At 41.3% G+C, this 14,832-nt stretch overlaps 1 protein-coding gene across 2 annotated transcripts in view; it reads right to left on the reverse strand.

The window, feature by feature from the left end:
* Positions 1 to 7,070: 7,070 nt before the first annotated feature.
* Uhrf2 (ubiquitin like with PHD and ring finger domains 2) overlaps positions 7,071 to 14,832 on the reverse strand; it is a 77,837-nt gene continuing 70,075 nt past the window's right edge. For both annotated transcript variants that reach the window (XM_085693781.2, XM_087908006.1), the window contains 4 exons: positions 13,279 to 13,375; positions 12,827 to 12,984; positions 8,985 to 9,083; positions 7,071 to 8,074 (listed from right to left, as the gene is read on the reverse strand). In XM_085693781.2, the coding sequence (XP_085549907.1) occupies positions 7,928 to 8,074; positions 8,985 to 9,083; positions 12,827 to 12,984; positions 13,279 to 13,375 (501 nt within the window). In that variant the 3' untranslated portion in view covers positions 7,071 to 7,927. The remainder of the gene's footprint in view (positions 8,075 to 8,984; positions 9,084 to 12,826; positions 12,985 to 13,278; positions 13,376 to 14,832) is intronic.

Raw genomic sequence — 14,832 nt, forward strand, 5'->3', positions numbered from 1 at the left:
TGCCTCACCATTTTGTTTTCATACCCACGATGCCCCAGACTGACAGGGAACTGAGGGGCAGGGAGAGCACTCGATCCAACAACTACATTTACATTGTTATTCTTGCTTTTGACTGGCTAAAGACAGTCTGTACAGTCCATTTACCAGAGAAGACCACGCTGGTTTTTTCATTACTGGCCATCGGTAACTTAACCTTAACTTACAGAGTAAGTTCAAGTAGCAGTTTCTTTGAGTATATAGCAGTAAGTCCGGAGACAGTAAGCCAAGGGCTGGTGGTTCTTTGTGAAGAGGGGAAGAAGCCTTGGGTGAAGGTGGAAGGAGTGGATGAAGTCCTAAGCAAATGGGTATTATTGACAAGGACCTGTGCTCCGGGCTGACAGAAACTGGCAAAGCCTTATCCATGCCGAGCTCAGGAAATTAGAGTTCCTTGTCTGTGCAGAAACTAGAGATCACACCTTCCTCCTCCTGGATGACTGCAATCTGAGACTGTCCCCACACACATCTATTGAGACAACTAGCTCCTTCTCATGCTGTACGTAATGAACCTCCTAAAGCTCTAGGTTGTTATGCAGTGGGTGACATTCAACAGAATAAGCACGGCCCACCCGATCTCGGCATTTCTGTACATCTGTCTGTATATCTGTCCTTTCTTCATAATCTTGTCAACTCAGGTTTCCAGGGCCAAAGTGTTTTGGATGCAGCGACGCTTCAGTCATGCTCTCCTGCATCTTTTGCATCCAGTCCACATCTTATGACCTCAAGATGGTTGCTCTATATCCAGGCATCACATAGGCCAGCTAGATGAGAATGGCAAAAAACAAAAAGGAAAGGCAGATCCCTTCTTTCCAAACAGTTCCATCCAATAACTCTGCTTACGTTTTAACAATAACCTAACTGCTTGCTACAAGGGAGCACGGAAAGTTTTATTTGGGCATGCTGATGCCCAAGATGAAATGTTTATTAAGAAAAGGGAAGGATGAGTTTGTGGTGGGCAGCTAGCCTACCTGCCACAAATAAGCTGCCCCCGAAGTAGCAATCACTTGTGATGCTTACCTGATAGCTACGGAGCATTGCTGTGAAGCTTTCTATCTGCCTCTTTGCTGGTAGCTCACCCCAGCAATTACTCATCACTGAGCTTCATTTAGTGATTTGAACAGGTTTGTGTGCTCTTACGAATTCTCCACTAGAGTCCACATCATCTCACACATAAAGCATACAGGACAACATTTTTAGCATAACAAAAGCAGGACCAAACAATGGAGTCCCTGGTTCCCTTTCCCTCCACTAACAAATGACAGCTGTAGAGCACTTCTCAGGTCCTAGGTATCTGAGCGTCACATTTGACCCTCACAAAATATGCCGAGATCCCAGAGGTCACACTTGATAAGAGGGAGAGACAGAATTTGAACCTAGCTCCAGTGCCTGTCAGCCAAGCAGGAGTCCACACTGCCATGGCAATAGCTAACTTGAAGACAGCTTTTCCCAAGCAGGAAACCACTCTCTGAGCATAGGAGGGCACCTGAGCACTGTGGTCCTTTCTCTGGAAGTACCAGCACATGGAAAGTAGATGGAGTCAACAACACTGTCCCCCCTCGCTAAACTGCTTGCGGTTGGTTGCTAAGGCTGTTTCCCCAGCTGGCCATCCATTACTTGTCTTCAGAATGTAACACAGGTAGCCACTTGTCCTACATTATCGCACCTCTTATGTGTTTAACTCCTGCTTTGCTGGGCCTCTCCCACCTCTGGGTCTTGATCTGCGGGCGAGTTTCCACCTGGAGCACTATCCCCTCAAGCCCCATCCCCACACTTGGTGTGGCTCTGTTCCCCCAGTACCTCATAAAGATTTTCCTTTAATCCCCGAGAAATGGGCAACTTTTCTCGGCAGTTTGTTCCCTCTTTAAAAAAAAAAATATTTTTGTTGATTATTCAGTTTTTTGTCTGTCTCATAGACGAAGTGCCATGAGAAGAGGACCGAATCTGTCTTCACTGGATTCTTAGCATTGAGGGCTTCCTATGTTGTGTTCAATTAGAACTAATACCTCGTGAATAAAGGAATGTGATCCTAAGTCTTAGTGCACAAAACTAGTACTTGCAACGTCTGCTGTGAGTTTTTATGTGCAAAAAAAAAAAAAAAACAAAAACAAAGAAACCAAGCCTTGAAGACAGCCTCTGGCTTCATATAGAATGCACTCCTAATAAAAAAAGTTTTTGTTTATCCTGGTAGAACACACATCTTAAAGTTTGGCCCTCCAGTTGTTCTGTATTAAGTACAAAGTTGTGTAGATGTGTCTCCGAGCAGTTTTAGACTAGAAGTCTGAGAATAGTCTGTGCCTGTGTCATATGAACTGGGCATTCATCTGTCTCACGATCCCCATTTTATAGGACACAAAGACCAGGGAGGGCCCTGGCTCATCATGGAAACAATGAACTCCATATGCTTGGAAATGTTCCCAATTCACTGTGCAGCCCAATGCTCTGCAGACCACCCAAAAAGTTGGCATTCCTATTTCCAAACTTCTTGTCTCGGGTAAATTTTTCACCCAGAAAGGGCCACTTAAATATCCTACACAGCCAAAAAAACTGTTTTGTCATTGAATATACTATGCTCCTCCTCTAGGTAAGAGTGCATTTCACATTTTCTTTTTTTTTGCTTATACTTTAGAGATCTTTCTAGAACGTAGGTCTTCAATAGATGAGTCTTCAGAGGCAGGATTTTTGTCAGTCTTGTGTCAGTTTGAGGGGTGGGTTCGGCTGGGCCAGGAGAGTTCTGGGAATCTAGCAGAAAGTGTTCCTTGCCGTTTTGGGCAAGCCCTCTACTTCTGAGCTACATCCCCAATCCTTTAAGAAGATACCCTTTTGGCTTGACTGAGACATCCATTGCTGCTCCCAAATGAGGTATCAACACTCACTGTGCACTCTAATCTGCTAGGCTCAGTCCTGTCTGAACCATGTCAAGGAGATAGCACCACCACCAGGTTTCCTATCTCCAACCATGTAATGCAATTGGAAGGACACTATGCAACAGCCCAAACCTGAGGCCCCCGCTAGGGAAGCTGGGGAATGAAGGTCAAAAGGCCTTCAATTTTAAAACTAAATCCGGAGAACAGTGATCCCAGAGCAGAGTTGGTAACAGGGGTCCCAGGATTGTCATAGAAATTTTGAGTGGCAGGTGGAGGGGGATAGAGGGCCAATTGTTCAATGCTAGCTAAGTAGTAGAATACCCTAAGATTTATGTTCACGTGATTTTTCCTCCCTGGTGCCTCTTTCTTTCTTGTTAATAACGTGATTTCTGTTTGGCTTCATTGGTTGCTTCGCTTCACACTTTATTACTCGTTATGTTAATCTTGACTGAATCTGGAAATCAACTTACTAGACACTTGTCCTTGAGAGCATTTCCAGAAGGAGTAAGGGCATCACCTTCGACCAGCAGCCCCTATGTGAAGCTGTCCTCCTCTGCCTGCTCTCATCTTTGCTCCTTCATGTGATTCTACCTACTCAGTAGCTGTGGCTGCCGCTATCCATCTCTTCTTCCAGCCTTCCATTAGGTGCACTGAAGACCAGTGGTTCTCTGGGAACCCTCCAGGACTTCGGCAACTGCTGGGTTCTTAGCCTTTCCAGTGCACAGCCATTGTTGAGACTATCCAGCCCCGCCTGTGTATGCTGGTATAATAAATCCCTTTTCATGATTCTGTTCCATTCCTGAAGATCCTGATACACATACTTAGTCCCTATTCAAGTGTCTCCCAGATGGTATCACATGCATCTTCAGCAGCATGTACCCTGAAGAATCTTCCACCTCTGAGGGCAAAAAAAAAAAAAATCTCTATTATAGAATTAGATTTCTCTAATGACCCAAACAAAGGTATGCTTAGAAAATGTGGCAGGTGGCAGAATCTGCTGCCAAGAACTGGCAAAGGTTTTCCATAAAAGCAGTGCTTTTTAAATGATACCGTGGTGACTTTGATAGGCAACCCAACGCTCTCCTCTTCATTGTTGCTAAGGGATTATTTGTACAACCCATTAAACATTATTTCAATTTACTCCCCGTCAAATATGCCTTGCTTTTCTGTTAAAAACTAACTTCTAAAATATAAGATGTTGGACTGGCCATGTAGCTCAGTGCCAGAGCCTTTACCCAGCATGTATGAGGGCTTGGGTGTAATCTCTAGCACCACAAAGCAAAACATGCAAACTTAAGTAAGCAAATTGAATGAACATTGGCTAGAACTTATCTAAAGTAGATGGGCCTTACTGCTATGGATTTTAGGGATAACAGTGAACCAGTATTCGTTCCTCCACTGGAATCAACATACAACTAACGGTATTAAAAGCAGCAGGATTGGAGGGCAAGGCAGGGAGCCAGCTACAGGGAGCTCAGGGCTACTTTTTGCTCAGTTCTGAAAACCCAAGAAACTGAAGTCTATTTAAAAAGCAATCTGTGCACTAAGAATCCCATTTCCTTATTTCCTAAAGACATGTACCTACTTTCTGAGGTTCCTATCAACGTACCACGGACACACACGGCTGAGGAGTCTCTGTGACACTGACCATACAGAGACAGACTATCAACACTTACCTTGCTTGCCTGGCTCAATGCATCACTAATAGTTACTGTGTCAGGTTTAATCCATATGAATTGCAAAGATTAATTTGATATGCACAAGCCTGGGTAGCAAAGGATCCAGATGAAATTTATAATTATTAATGAATAATAACTAATAATATTCAAAATCTTGTGCCATCCTGTATACCCTTTGGTGTACGTTCAGCCTGCCTGTCACATAACTAAAAGATCTGCTTTCACAACCTGCATCACTTTTACTGTTTGTACTTGTTGGTCTGGGTGTGGGTCTGTGCATATGTGGAGGATAAAGGCAGAAGTCATGGATCTTTCCTTTATGGTTTTCCATCTTTATTTTTTGAGATGGTTTCTCACCTAACTTGGAGTTCAGCAATTCAGTTAAGTTGAGCTAGCCAGCCCATAAGCCACTTGTTTCCTCCCATGTGCCACGCTGGCCCTTTGCATTGGTTTTACAGTACTTGGGTCCTCATGCCGCTTGTCAGGAACTTAACCAGTCGAGCCCTCACCCCAGCCCACACACCCTTATTCAGCACCTTGGTCTGTATTTGACCCATCTGACCTCTTGCCTTTCGTGGGAATAATCCAAGGCCATTTCTAAGAGTAGGGAAGCTGTGCTGTGGTCAACAGGAATAAAGGTTGGACCAAGTACACAGAAAGAATGGCAGGAACAGGAGAGTTCTGAGCAGACAAGGGAGGGAGTAGCCAGCATGCTCTGGAAGGAGGCAGGTGAAGACAGCCTGGAGGGATGTGATGTCTTTCCATGGACGCAAACAATCTTCACATTTAAAGAGCTTTTTAATGGAACTGCATGACAGGAATCAACTGGGTGCATTCACAGGCCTCGTGCTTTTCCAGCGGACTGAGAAGCTCCAGGGTGGCTTCAGCCTTGTGCACTGAACTTCCATCACACTAGTTAAAGCAATGTGTACATCTGAGTGTGGCAGTTTTATTTCCTACACAATGTCCTGAACTCCTGGAGAACAGGTTGGGATGCACAGGCCCAGAAGTGGTCAGTCATCCTTAGGAAAACACAGACATCCCCAGTGGTGGTTTTAGCCCACACAGATGCCTGTTTTCTGAGCAGCCACAGGGCCAGGTGCACGCATTCTTTTTAAGTCTGGCATAAAGACAGGGTAACGGTAAAGTCAACATGCTTCTCTGCACAGAAACTACATGGAATATTAAAGGCCCCCCCCCGACAGAAAAATCTAGACATTTTAATTGATTAAAATAGGCTATTTCAAAAGACAATGAGGAAAATACTCTCCATAAGAGACAGATGGACAGACTATTCAATCTGCCAATAAAAAGGACAACAGGCTAGTCATTTTGGAACAGGGAACCTCACTTGAAAAAAAATGTCCTCCCACCATTGGCCTGAAGGCAAGCAAATGGGGCTTCTTCTTGATTGATGACTGATGTGAAAAGATACACACATGCACACACGCACACACACAAACACAAACCCACTCCTTTCTACTGGCAAATTTAATAGTTAACCATGTCACTGTGTTTCCCAGAACCTTACTTTGAATTGAATGAAGTAAATCAAAAAACAAAAATGAGTTTTCCATTTATCCTTAGGTAAGAGCTTACACAGGAGAAAGTACAGCTTACAAATTTGGACTTCAGTTACCCCAGTCTACTGCAGGAGCAAGGGTGGGTTTAATAATACCTGCCTCCTAATGATTGGAAGGATTATGTTAATCCACATAAAAATATATATAAGTCCCAGTATGCAAGAGGCAGAGGCAGGCAGATAACAAAGGGTTCCAGGTTAGTCTGATCTACTTAGTGAGCTCCTGGCTGGCCAGGGATACATAGTGAGACCCTGTCTCAAAAAAGAAAAGGTGAATAATACAAACTTTGAATATTCATATTGAATATTAAATAACAATATTCAATAATACATACTAATAAATTAACAATAGATGTGCATACAAATCTGTATTTAATCTACTTTCTGAAATATTCTCATTTCTGAAATATCAAGTAGCACTCAAAATACTAAGAAAAAACATAAGACAAAAGCTGCATATAACGAAGGATGGAGAGATGGCTCAGCAAGCAGAGCACTTGCTGTTCAGTTCCCAGCACCCACACACTGGGGGACTCGTGACCACCTTTTAACTCCAGTTTCAGGGGGATTTGGTGCCTGTTTCTGGTCTCTGTGGGCACTGCATGCACGCACAGAGTATATGTACAGACATGCAAGAACGAACACACACACACCCATAAATAAAAACGAATGAGAATCTTCACTAAGTAGTTGCATATCATAAAAGTCAGGATGTTCGTTTGAAAAATATCCCCATTTACAATTAAGCCAAAGATGAAATGTGTCCTTACTGTGTCAGACCTCATTCTAGCTTTCATACCAAAATCAGAGTAAACATGTTTCAGTAAGACACAATGAAGCCAAAAATTGATTTACAAAACTCCACAGAACAAGCCAGAAGAATGTAAAGAAGTAAAGCTAAATGTGCCATTGTCTGATCATAAAATATTTATTAAGGAATACTCTTAAGGAATATAGTGAATATAAAATTTAGGATCACAATGTGAAGCAATTTCAGTCTTCTCAAAAGTCAGCACAGCCCTCATAATCTGCAGATGGAAAACTAGTAAGAATTACTAAAAGCGGCCAGCCTACAACAGAAGTGGCTTTACATGAACATTTACAACTAGAGCTTCAGACACCTCTGTCATTGCAAAACCACACCACATTACACTAATGCAGCAACAACGCATTCATATTGTTCTCATTAGTCATTAGTAGTCAATTTGCATAAAACACCAGAAAAAAACCACAATGGAGATCACAAATGAGTTAAAAAGTGAACCTGTTCTTGTAAAACACACACTGTGATGGAAATAGACACATTAAAAAAAGTACTATGCATATTACAGAAGCTGCGTTCATTCCGACAATCTCATCAGTCTTCTTTCCTGGAAAAGCAAATTACAAGAAACAGGCACAACTAATATTTGGGAGGCAGTGTGTAGCTAAAATCTCATTTAACTAATTAGTCAATGATTTTTTTTTAAAATCCCCATAAATCTTTTCTGTCCTGAGGTAGTTGCAAAATAAATCATAAATTGGGAATCAACTACAGTGGAGGCTTTGACTGTTCGTTATGAGTTGTTACTGAGAAGAACTACCTTTTGATATCTAAAAGACAGTGGAGAATGGGCCTCTTACTACACACACAGGAGGATGGCTGTGGGAAAGAGGAGCAGCTGCTTCCAAATGAGAGACATGGTCCAGCCTTGCTTTAACCACCCCCACTCATTTTAGACTCGATTCTGTCCAAAAGCCACCGGGAACAACAAAGAAGCAGCAGATCACCGCCCTTTGCTGTAGCCAGGGAAGAACAGGTCAAGTAGCGTCTGCAGAGTCTCATTTAGAATCATCACGTAATTCGGGCCGAGATCATGCCGGCAAGCAGGGCAGGAGAAAACCTGGGCCTTAAAGGAGCGCTGTAAGCAATCCTAAGGTAAAAACAAAGGAAAGGGGGAGAGGGATGGAGGAAGGGAGACAGAGAAAAGCAAGAAAAGAGGGAGAAAACAGCTACAATTATATGGACAATCACTCAATAGCAATGTTCTTAATAAAAACTAGACACTTCCTGATCGTTCCAAGAGAACAGTTCTGAAGGCCTGAAGCAGCACCATACTGTCTACAGTACTAACACTGTGAGGCTTCCAGTAAATGACTTAAGTAGCTTGTGCTTCGATTTCCTCAGCTAGTGAGGTGAGAGACTAGGGATGCTTCCCACTACCTTAACCTTATTTAATCTTGAAAGAATTCTGCTGCACAGAATTAAAATATATTATCAAATCATTAAACATAACAGTATATCTAGTTGTACTAAATCCAGAGCTTACTGACATATGGTTAGGCATGAATATGTATGTAGAAGATGTTTACATCTTACAAAGGAAACTAAAGTTAAAGTTACATTAGCACACAACACCACACATGGTACAGCAAGCTTTTAATCCCGTCTTAGCTAAAGCTTGATTTTTCTCTTCAAGTGCCTTAACAGGACAATACTCAATTTATCTGAACATCCTGTCAGTAAGGACATTTCATTAAATACATGGAGCTCTTTCAGTTTGTAGTACAGTGTGTAAAACACTTGCCAACTATTACAGAGAAAAAACTAGTGGTACTGCGGTGCCTTAGTCTCCACTCAACCCTTCCTCAGTTTATGCAGAATAGAATACATCTAACTATAGGTATGAGAATTACTGTTATTATGAAATCTTAAATTGCATTTACCATCAAGATGTAAATAAAGTTTTCTAACTAGCAAAGGGCCCATGGTTACTCATACGCTAAAATCGGTGGCACCCACTGCGTGGCCAGTCTACAAAGGGCAGGTGACACTGTACTCACCTTACAGACATTGTGCAAACACTCTGTTGTGACAGGCTGATACACCAGCTCCTGGCAGCACACACACATAAAAGACTGTTCCAGTTTTTTCAGAAAATTCTACAATGTTGCCCAAAAGGAGGAAAGAAGAAAAGATTAACAGCTCAAATATACTAATGAATTCTAAATGATGACATAAAGTCTTTGTGACGTTTAACAGGCTTTCTACTAAGAAATCAAGTAGTGACTTTCTAAGAATAACTAACTAAATGAAAGAAACTAAGTAAACTTTATCAATGTCCCTCAAAGCTTCCCAGTTTAGCGGTAATAACTATTTTATTTTGTTTGCTTTTTGTTTTATTTTGGGCATTGTACTTAACAGAGAGAGGTCTTTCCTAACACAGAGCGGGCAGCAAAGTATTTTTCCTATTGCATAGTTGGAGTTTCTGCCTTCTAAGTTCTGGGGTAACAGGAATGTGCTACTATGAGCAGCTATTTTTGACTTAAAGGGGTAGGGATGGGGGAGCGGGAGGCAGTCAGACAGCTTAGCAGAAAACGAGCTTCATGTCAGGCCTGACAACTGGAGATTCATCACTGAGAACTCATGGTGGAAAGTGAGTTATCCTCTGACCTCCAGAGGTATGCCAAGAAACACACCCATACCACGTCCCAAGGAATGTGGTGTACCACTTGCCCAGCACTGTACATACAACACATCACAAGGCCAATCAGTACTTTAAGTCCTTTTTGTTCTCTAAGTTATACTGCGCAGATTCCAGCAAATTAAAGACATTGGCTGGTCAGTATTTCCCTGTAACAAGCTACAATGTTTTCTTTCTTTTTTTAATAAACTAAAACAGCTCTAGGCAATAGCTCTATAGTGTCCAGTGTCACAAGAAACCTATTTTTATCTTCCTAAGATGCTGTGAACTATTTTGCCTCAACTTACAAATTCTGTATTTTCCAGGGGTAGTATTTATTTATAATGAAGTACAAGTGCAAACGTACTCAAATGATATCCTGTATCTTCAAAAGTCATCATTAGTTTCAATTTGTCCTGGCTGTGTGTGCCCTTTCTTCCTTTCTTCTTGAGAAAGGTCTCACTCACTATGTAGCTCAGGTTGGCTTGGAACTCAGAGATCAGTTTGACTCTGCCTCTGCTTCCTGTGTGCTGGGATTAAACTATGTACCACTATGCTTGGCTTGTTTATGTCTATTAAACTAGAAAAGGGTGGTTTTCCAACAGTCATAAAGATGATCATCCATTTGGATTTTTATAATAAGAGATACTCTTTAAGGTTTCTTTTTTCACTAGTAGGAAGAATTTATAAGCTCTTCAAATTAAAACATCAACAAATGTTACATTTTAAAAGATGTCTTCACATTAAATCAACTGAATTATAAACAAACCATTAATGTGATACACTAAAGAATATGCCACTGCAGGTTCATAGTAACTGCCAGCTTCAAGTCATAATAGTTGGATGAGGCATGTCAGGTCTTGTTGAGAGTCGGACATCAATGCCTACACATTCATGTTCACTCAGGTGGCTTCTCTCACTGTAGTAGTATATGCTACTCTGTCCCTTGCCCATCCTTATCTGGAGCTCACTGAAGTTATCCACCACTAACCAGCCATATCTTCCCCAACAAATCTAACTGTTCATCTAAGTTATGATTAACAACTGATGTATTTTAGTGTAGCCCAAGGGAAATGAGTCTGACCTCACTCTCTCTTTATAGCTGAGTCCCTTGTCTATAAAACAAGTAATACCTCTCACAGAACAAAATCACCATACCCAAGATACTTAAAAAACAAAATCTAAGCCTCACCTTATCAAGATTAACCCAAGATATCAATCACATAGATTTCTGATGTAAAGCCAAACAGTATTTGATAACCTTTTCTAATAAACTTAACACAACAATGGTTCTCAACAAAAAAGGTAAAACAATCACAGGAGGCCTTCCAGGCTAGATGGGCACAGATACCCTTTACTTTACTCCCTCTAGACACATGAGATAGTTTAACTGTTGCAAAAAAGGAAATAAAGGCAACAGCGAAAGGAAAAATTAGAAAGAGATGGCAAAATATAATTTACTTAGAGCTCACTCATAACTACCATAATACTACTTTAGAAAGAAAGATACAAAACTACATTATACATAGGAGATCAAATTAACAAATAAAATAGGAGATACAATAAATCAAATGAGGAAATTGCTCTCATTTGAAGCTTTTGATTTGGTGAGCTCAGCTTAACATGAAATTTACACATTAACCTTGTTAGCTCTCCCCCACCCCCTCTGAAATGGTCTCTCTATGTAGCCCTGGATGTTCTGGAAATTGATATGTTATAAACCAGGCTGGCCTCAAATTCAAAGGCCTCTGCCTCCTGAGTGCTGGGATTAAATGCATATACCACTAGAGTCAGGTTCATTTTAAAATTTAACGATTACAAAACCAAGAAAAAAAACTAGATTAGAAAATCTTTAAAATTATGTGTGTATTTGTATGTGTACTGAGGTGGGGTATCTGTGCATGTGTGAGAGAAGGTACCTGTAAGGATCCAGAAGACAGCAATGGTCCCCCAGAGATGGAATTACAGGTTATAGGTGGCTGTAAGCTGCCCAGCCTAGGTGCTAGGAACCGGGACTGGGTGTTCTGAGAGCCACAGCTTCTCACCATAGAGCCACCTTTCCAATAGCAGATGAGAAACATCTGAAGGGATCAAGACTGGTTTGCTTACTTAAAAGCTGAACACAAGTTTTGAAAATCATAGAACTATTTAGGACTTACACTATTAGCAATCTCTGAACTATAATAGGAATCTTTCAGCTGAGTTTTAGATTCAGTTGATTAAGTTTTACAAGTGAAAATTCTTCCCAAAAAGAGTACCTCAATGTAAGTTAATTAGTTCATGATTAAAAACCAGAATCTTAGAAGTTTAAATTTACTGACTCCTGTTAGTTCTGAAAGGTGGAGGAAACTGATTAGAAAACTACGTAAGACACAGTTTAGACTGACTTGAGAAAATCAGTTTCCATTTGTAATACCAGAGCATCATTAGTGAAGAAAAACGTTATACCGGTGATGTGGGATGCCCTTCTGTATGCTGAGAATATGTTTTATTACCATTGGTTAATACAGAAGGTGATTTGGCCAACAGCCAAGCAGAACAGAACCAAGTGGGAAATCCAAGAAGAGATATAGGGAGAAAGAAGGCAGGGTTTGTAACATGAGGGCCGGCTTGTTGGTGTCTCTGTCCCACCCGGCACCCTACAGCCGGTATACCCCAAAGAAAATCACACACAGGACTCCATAAGATTATAAACTGATTGGCGCATTAGTTCAGTCTTCTTATTAACTAATTCTTACATCTTATGGTAACCCATAATTCTTATCTGTGTTAGCCATGTGGCTCAGTACCTTTTCCAGTGGGGTAGGTTACATCTTGCTTCTCAGTGGTCTGGGCAGGAATGGAGGAATTGGCTTCTTCTTTCCTAGCCTTCTCCTGTTCTCATTGCCCCGCCTCTACTTCCTGTCTGGTTGACCTGCCTATACTTCCTGCCTGGCCAATCAGCGTTTTATTAAAATACATGATTGACAGAATACAGACAATTCTCCCACACCAAGGGTTGAGAGAAGCCAGCAGCCACCGGAGAAGTAAAATGCCAGAGCACTACCGGTAAGCCATGGGGCATGTGGCAATACACAGATTATTAGAAATGGGATAATTGATAAATGTAGAGTTAGTCAGTAAAAAGCCTGAGTCATCAGTCAAACAATTAAAATATTAAGCCTCAAAATGATTATTTTATAAGCAATTGAGCGAAACAGAGAAAAGTCTCCAGTTACTTACGGGTCCTTCAACAAGAGATGCAAGTACTTCATCCCATAGCTTCTGGTTCTGGCAGTCTTCTCTAATCAGGCGTTGCTGCTGAGGGCTGAGTTGAAAGGCCTCTACTGCTTCTGTGGACTCAGATGTCTTCAGCACTTTGGAGGCACTTGGACACTCATCTAGGTGTAGTTACAAACTGTGTCAGTAGACTTGAACAGTTCTGCTTAGACACGGTAACAACGGTTCACTGGTACCAGCAATGTTTAGAAAGAAGATGAGCACACGGAGCAGCATCCTCTGGAGTCCAGGATACTTGCTGATATGGTTATTACTCTATTAAAGAGACCCATCCCCTCAGAAAACAAACAAACAAAATCCCCACAAAATCCTTTTATTATAATTGTTTATGAGTCTCTCAATTTAGCCTCTCTATATGAAAATGTGCTACTAATATGCTCCACGTTGCCACTTACCATCTGAAGCTGGCCTCTTGGTGGCTTCTTTGGTCTGCTTCTTTGACTGTCCCTTTGTCTTCTTCCCTTCCTTATCTGATGGGTAACCTGCTGGATACTGATGAGGAGAGTAAAAAGAAAATGCTTATTTAAATTTCACAGGTTGGGAGGCTCCAGAATACACAGTGGAAAAAAGAAAGCTTCTCAAACAAATGGTGCTTGTCTAACTGGATATCAATATGTAAAAGAATGCAAATAGATCCACTTCTATGATCTTTCACAAAATTCAAGTCCAAGTGGATCAAACACCTCAACATAAAACCAGATACACTGCCCCTAATAAAGCAAAAAGTGGGGAATAGCTTTAAATGCATTGGCACAGGCGACAACTTCCTGAACAGAACACTGATAGCACAGGCACTAAAAATAACCAAAAAAATTGGACCTCATGAAACTGAAAAGCTTCTGTAAGGCAAAGGACACTGCCAATAGGACAAGGTGGCAGTCTACCGAATGGGAAAAAATTTATCATCTCCATATCCAACAGAGGACTAATATTCAAAATATATAAAGAACTCAATAAACTAGATATCAACTAACAAAAAGTCCAATTAAAAATGAGTACAGGCCAGGCGGTGGTGGTGCACACCTTTAATCCCAGCACTTGGGATTAAAGCGGATCTCTGTGAGTTTGAGGCCAGCCTGGTATACAAAGTGAGTACCAGGACAGCACCAAAATTACAGAGAAACACTGTCTCAAAAAAAAAAAAACCAGAAAAAAAACCAACAACAACAGGATACAGATCTAAACAGAGAATTTTCAACAGAGGAATTTCAAACAACTGAGAAATAAAGAAATGTTCAACATCCTTACTCATTAGGGAAATGCAAATCAAAACTGCTTTGAGATTCCATCTTTCACCTGTCAGAATGGCTAAGATCAAAACCACAAGTGACAACTCATGTTGGCAAGGATGTGACCAAGAACACTCCTACATTGCTATTGGGAGTGCAAGCTTGTACAGCCACTATGGAACTTAATATGGCAGTTCCTCAGAAAATTGGGAAATGATCTACCTCAAGACCCAGCTATACCACGCTTGAACATGCACCCAAAGGATGCTCCGCAACAAGGACACTTGCTCAACTCTGTCCAGAGTAGTTTTATTTTTATATAGTCAGAAACTGGGAAACAGCCCAGATGTCCCTCAACCAAAGGATGGATAAAAAAATGTGGTACATTAACACAATGAAGTATTACTCAGCTGTTAAAAACTATGGCTTCATAAAATTTTCAGGCAAATGGATGGAACTAGGAAAAAAAATAACCTGAGAGAAGTAACCTGTAGCTACCAAGGTTCTTCCCTTCTCCTGGCGATTCGCAGGGCCGCGTGACCTCCTGCTCCCTGGAGACTCTGCACTAGCTCTGGCTTGAGGGGATAATTTAGCAAGAACCTGGTTCTCTTTGTTATGGTGATTCCACTTGTATTCAAGGTTTTAGCAATGGGTCCATAGCCTGGCTCCCCAGCTGTCCCTGCCCAAGGCGCTGGGAAGACTTTAATCTTCTCCTCCTGC

Source organism: Myodes glareolus, chromosome 7, assembly GCF_982192425.1.
Source record: "Myodes glareolus chromosome 7, mMyoGla1.1, whole genome shotgun sequence".
NCBI classification, from domain to species: Eukaryota; Metazoa; Chordata; class Mammalia; order Rodentia; family Cricetidae; genus Myodes; species Myodes glareolus.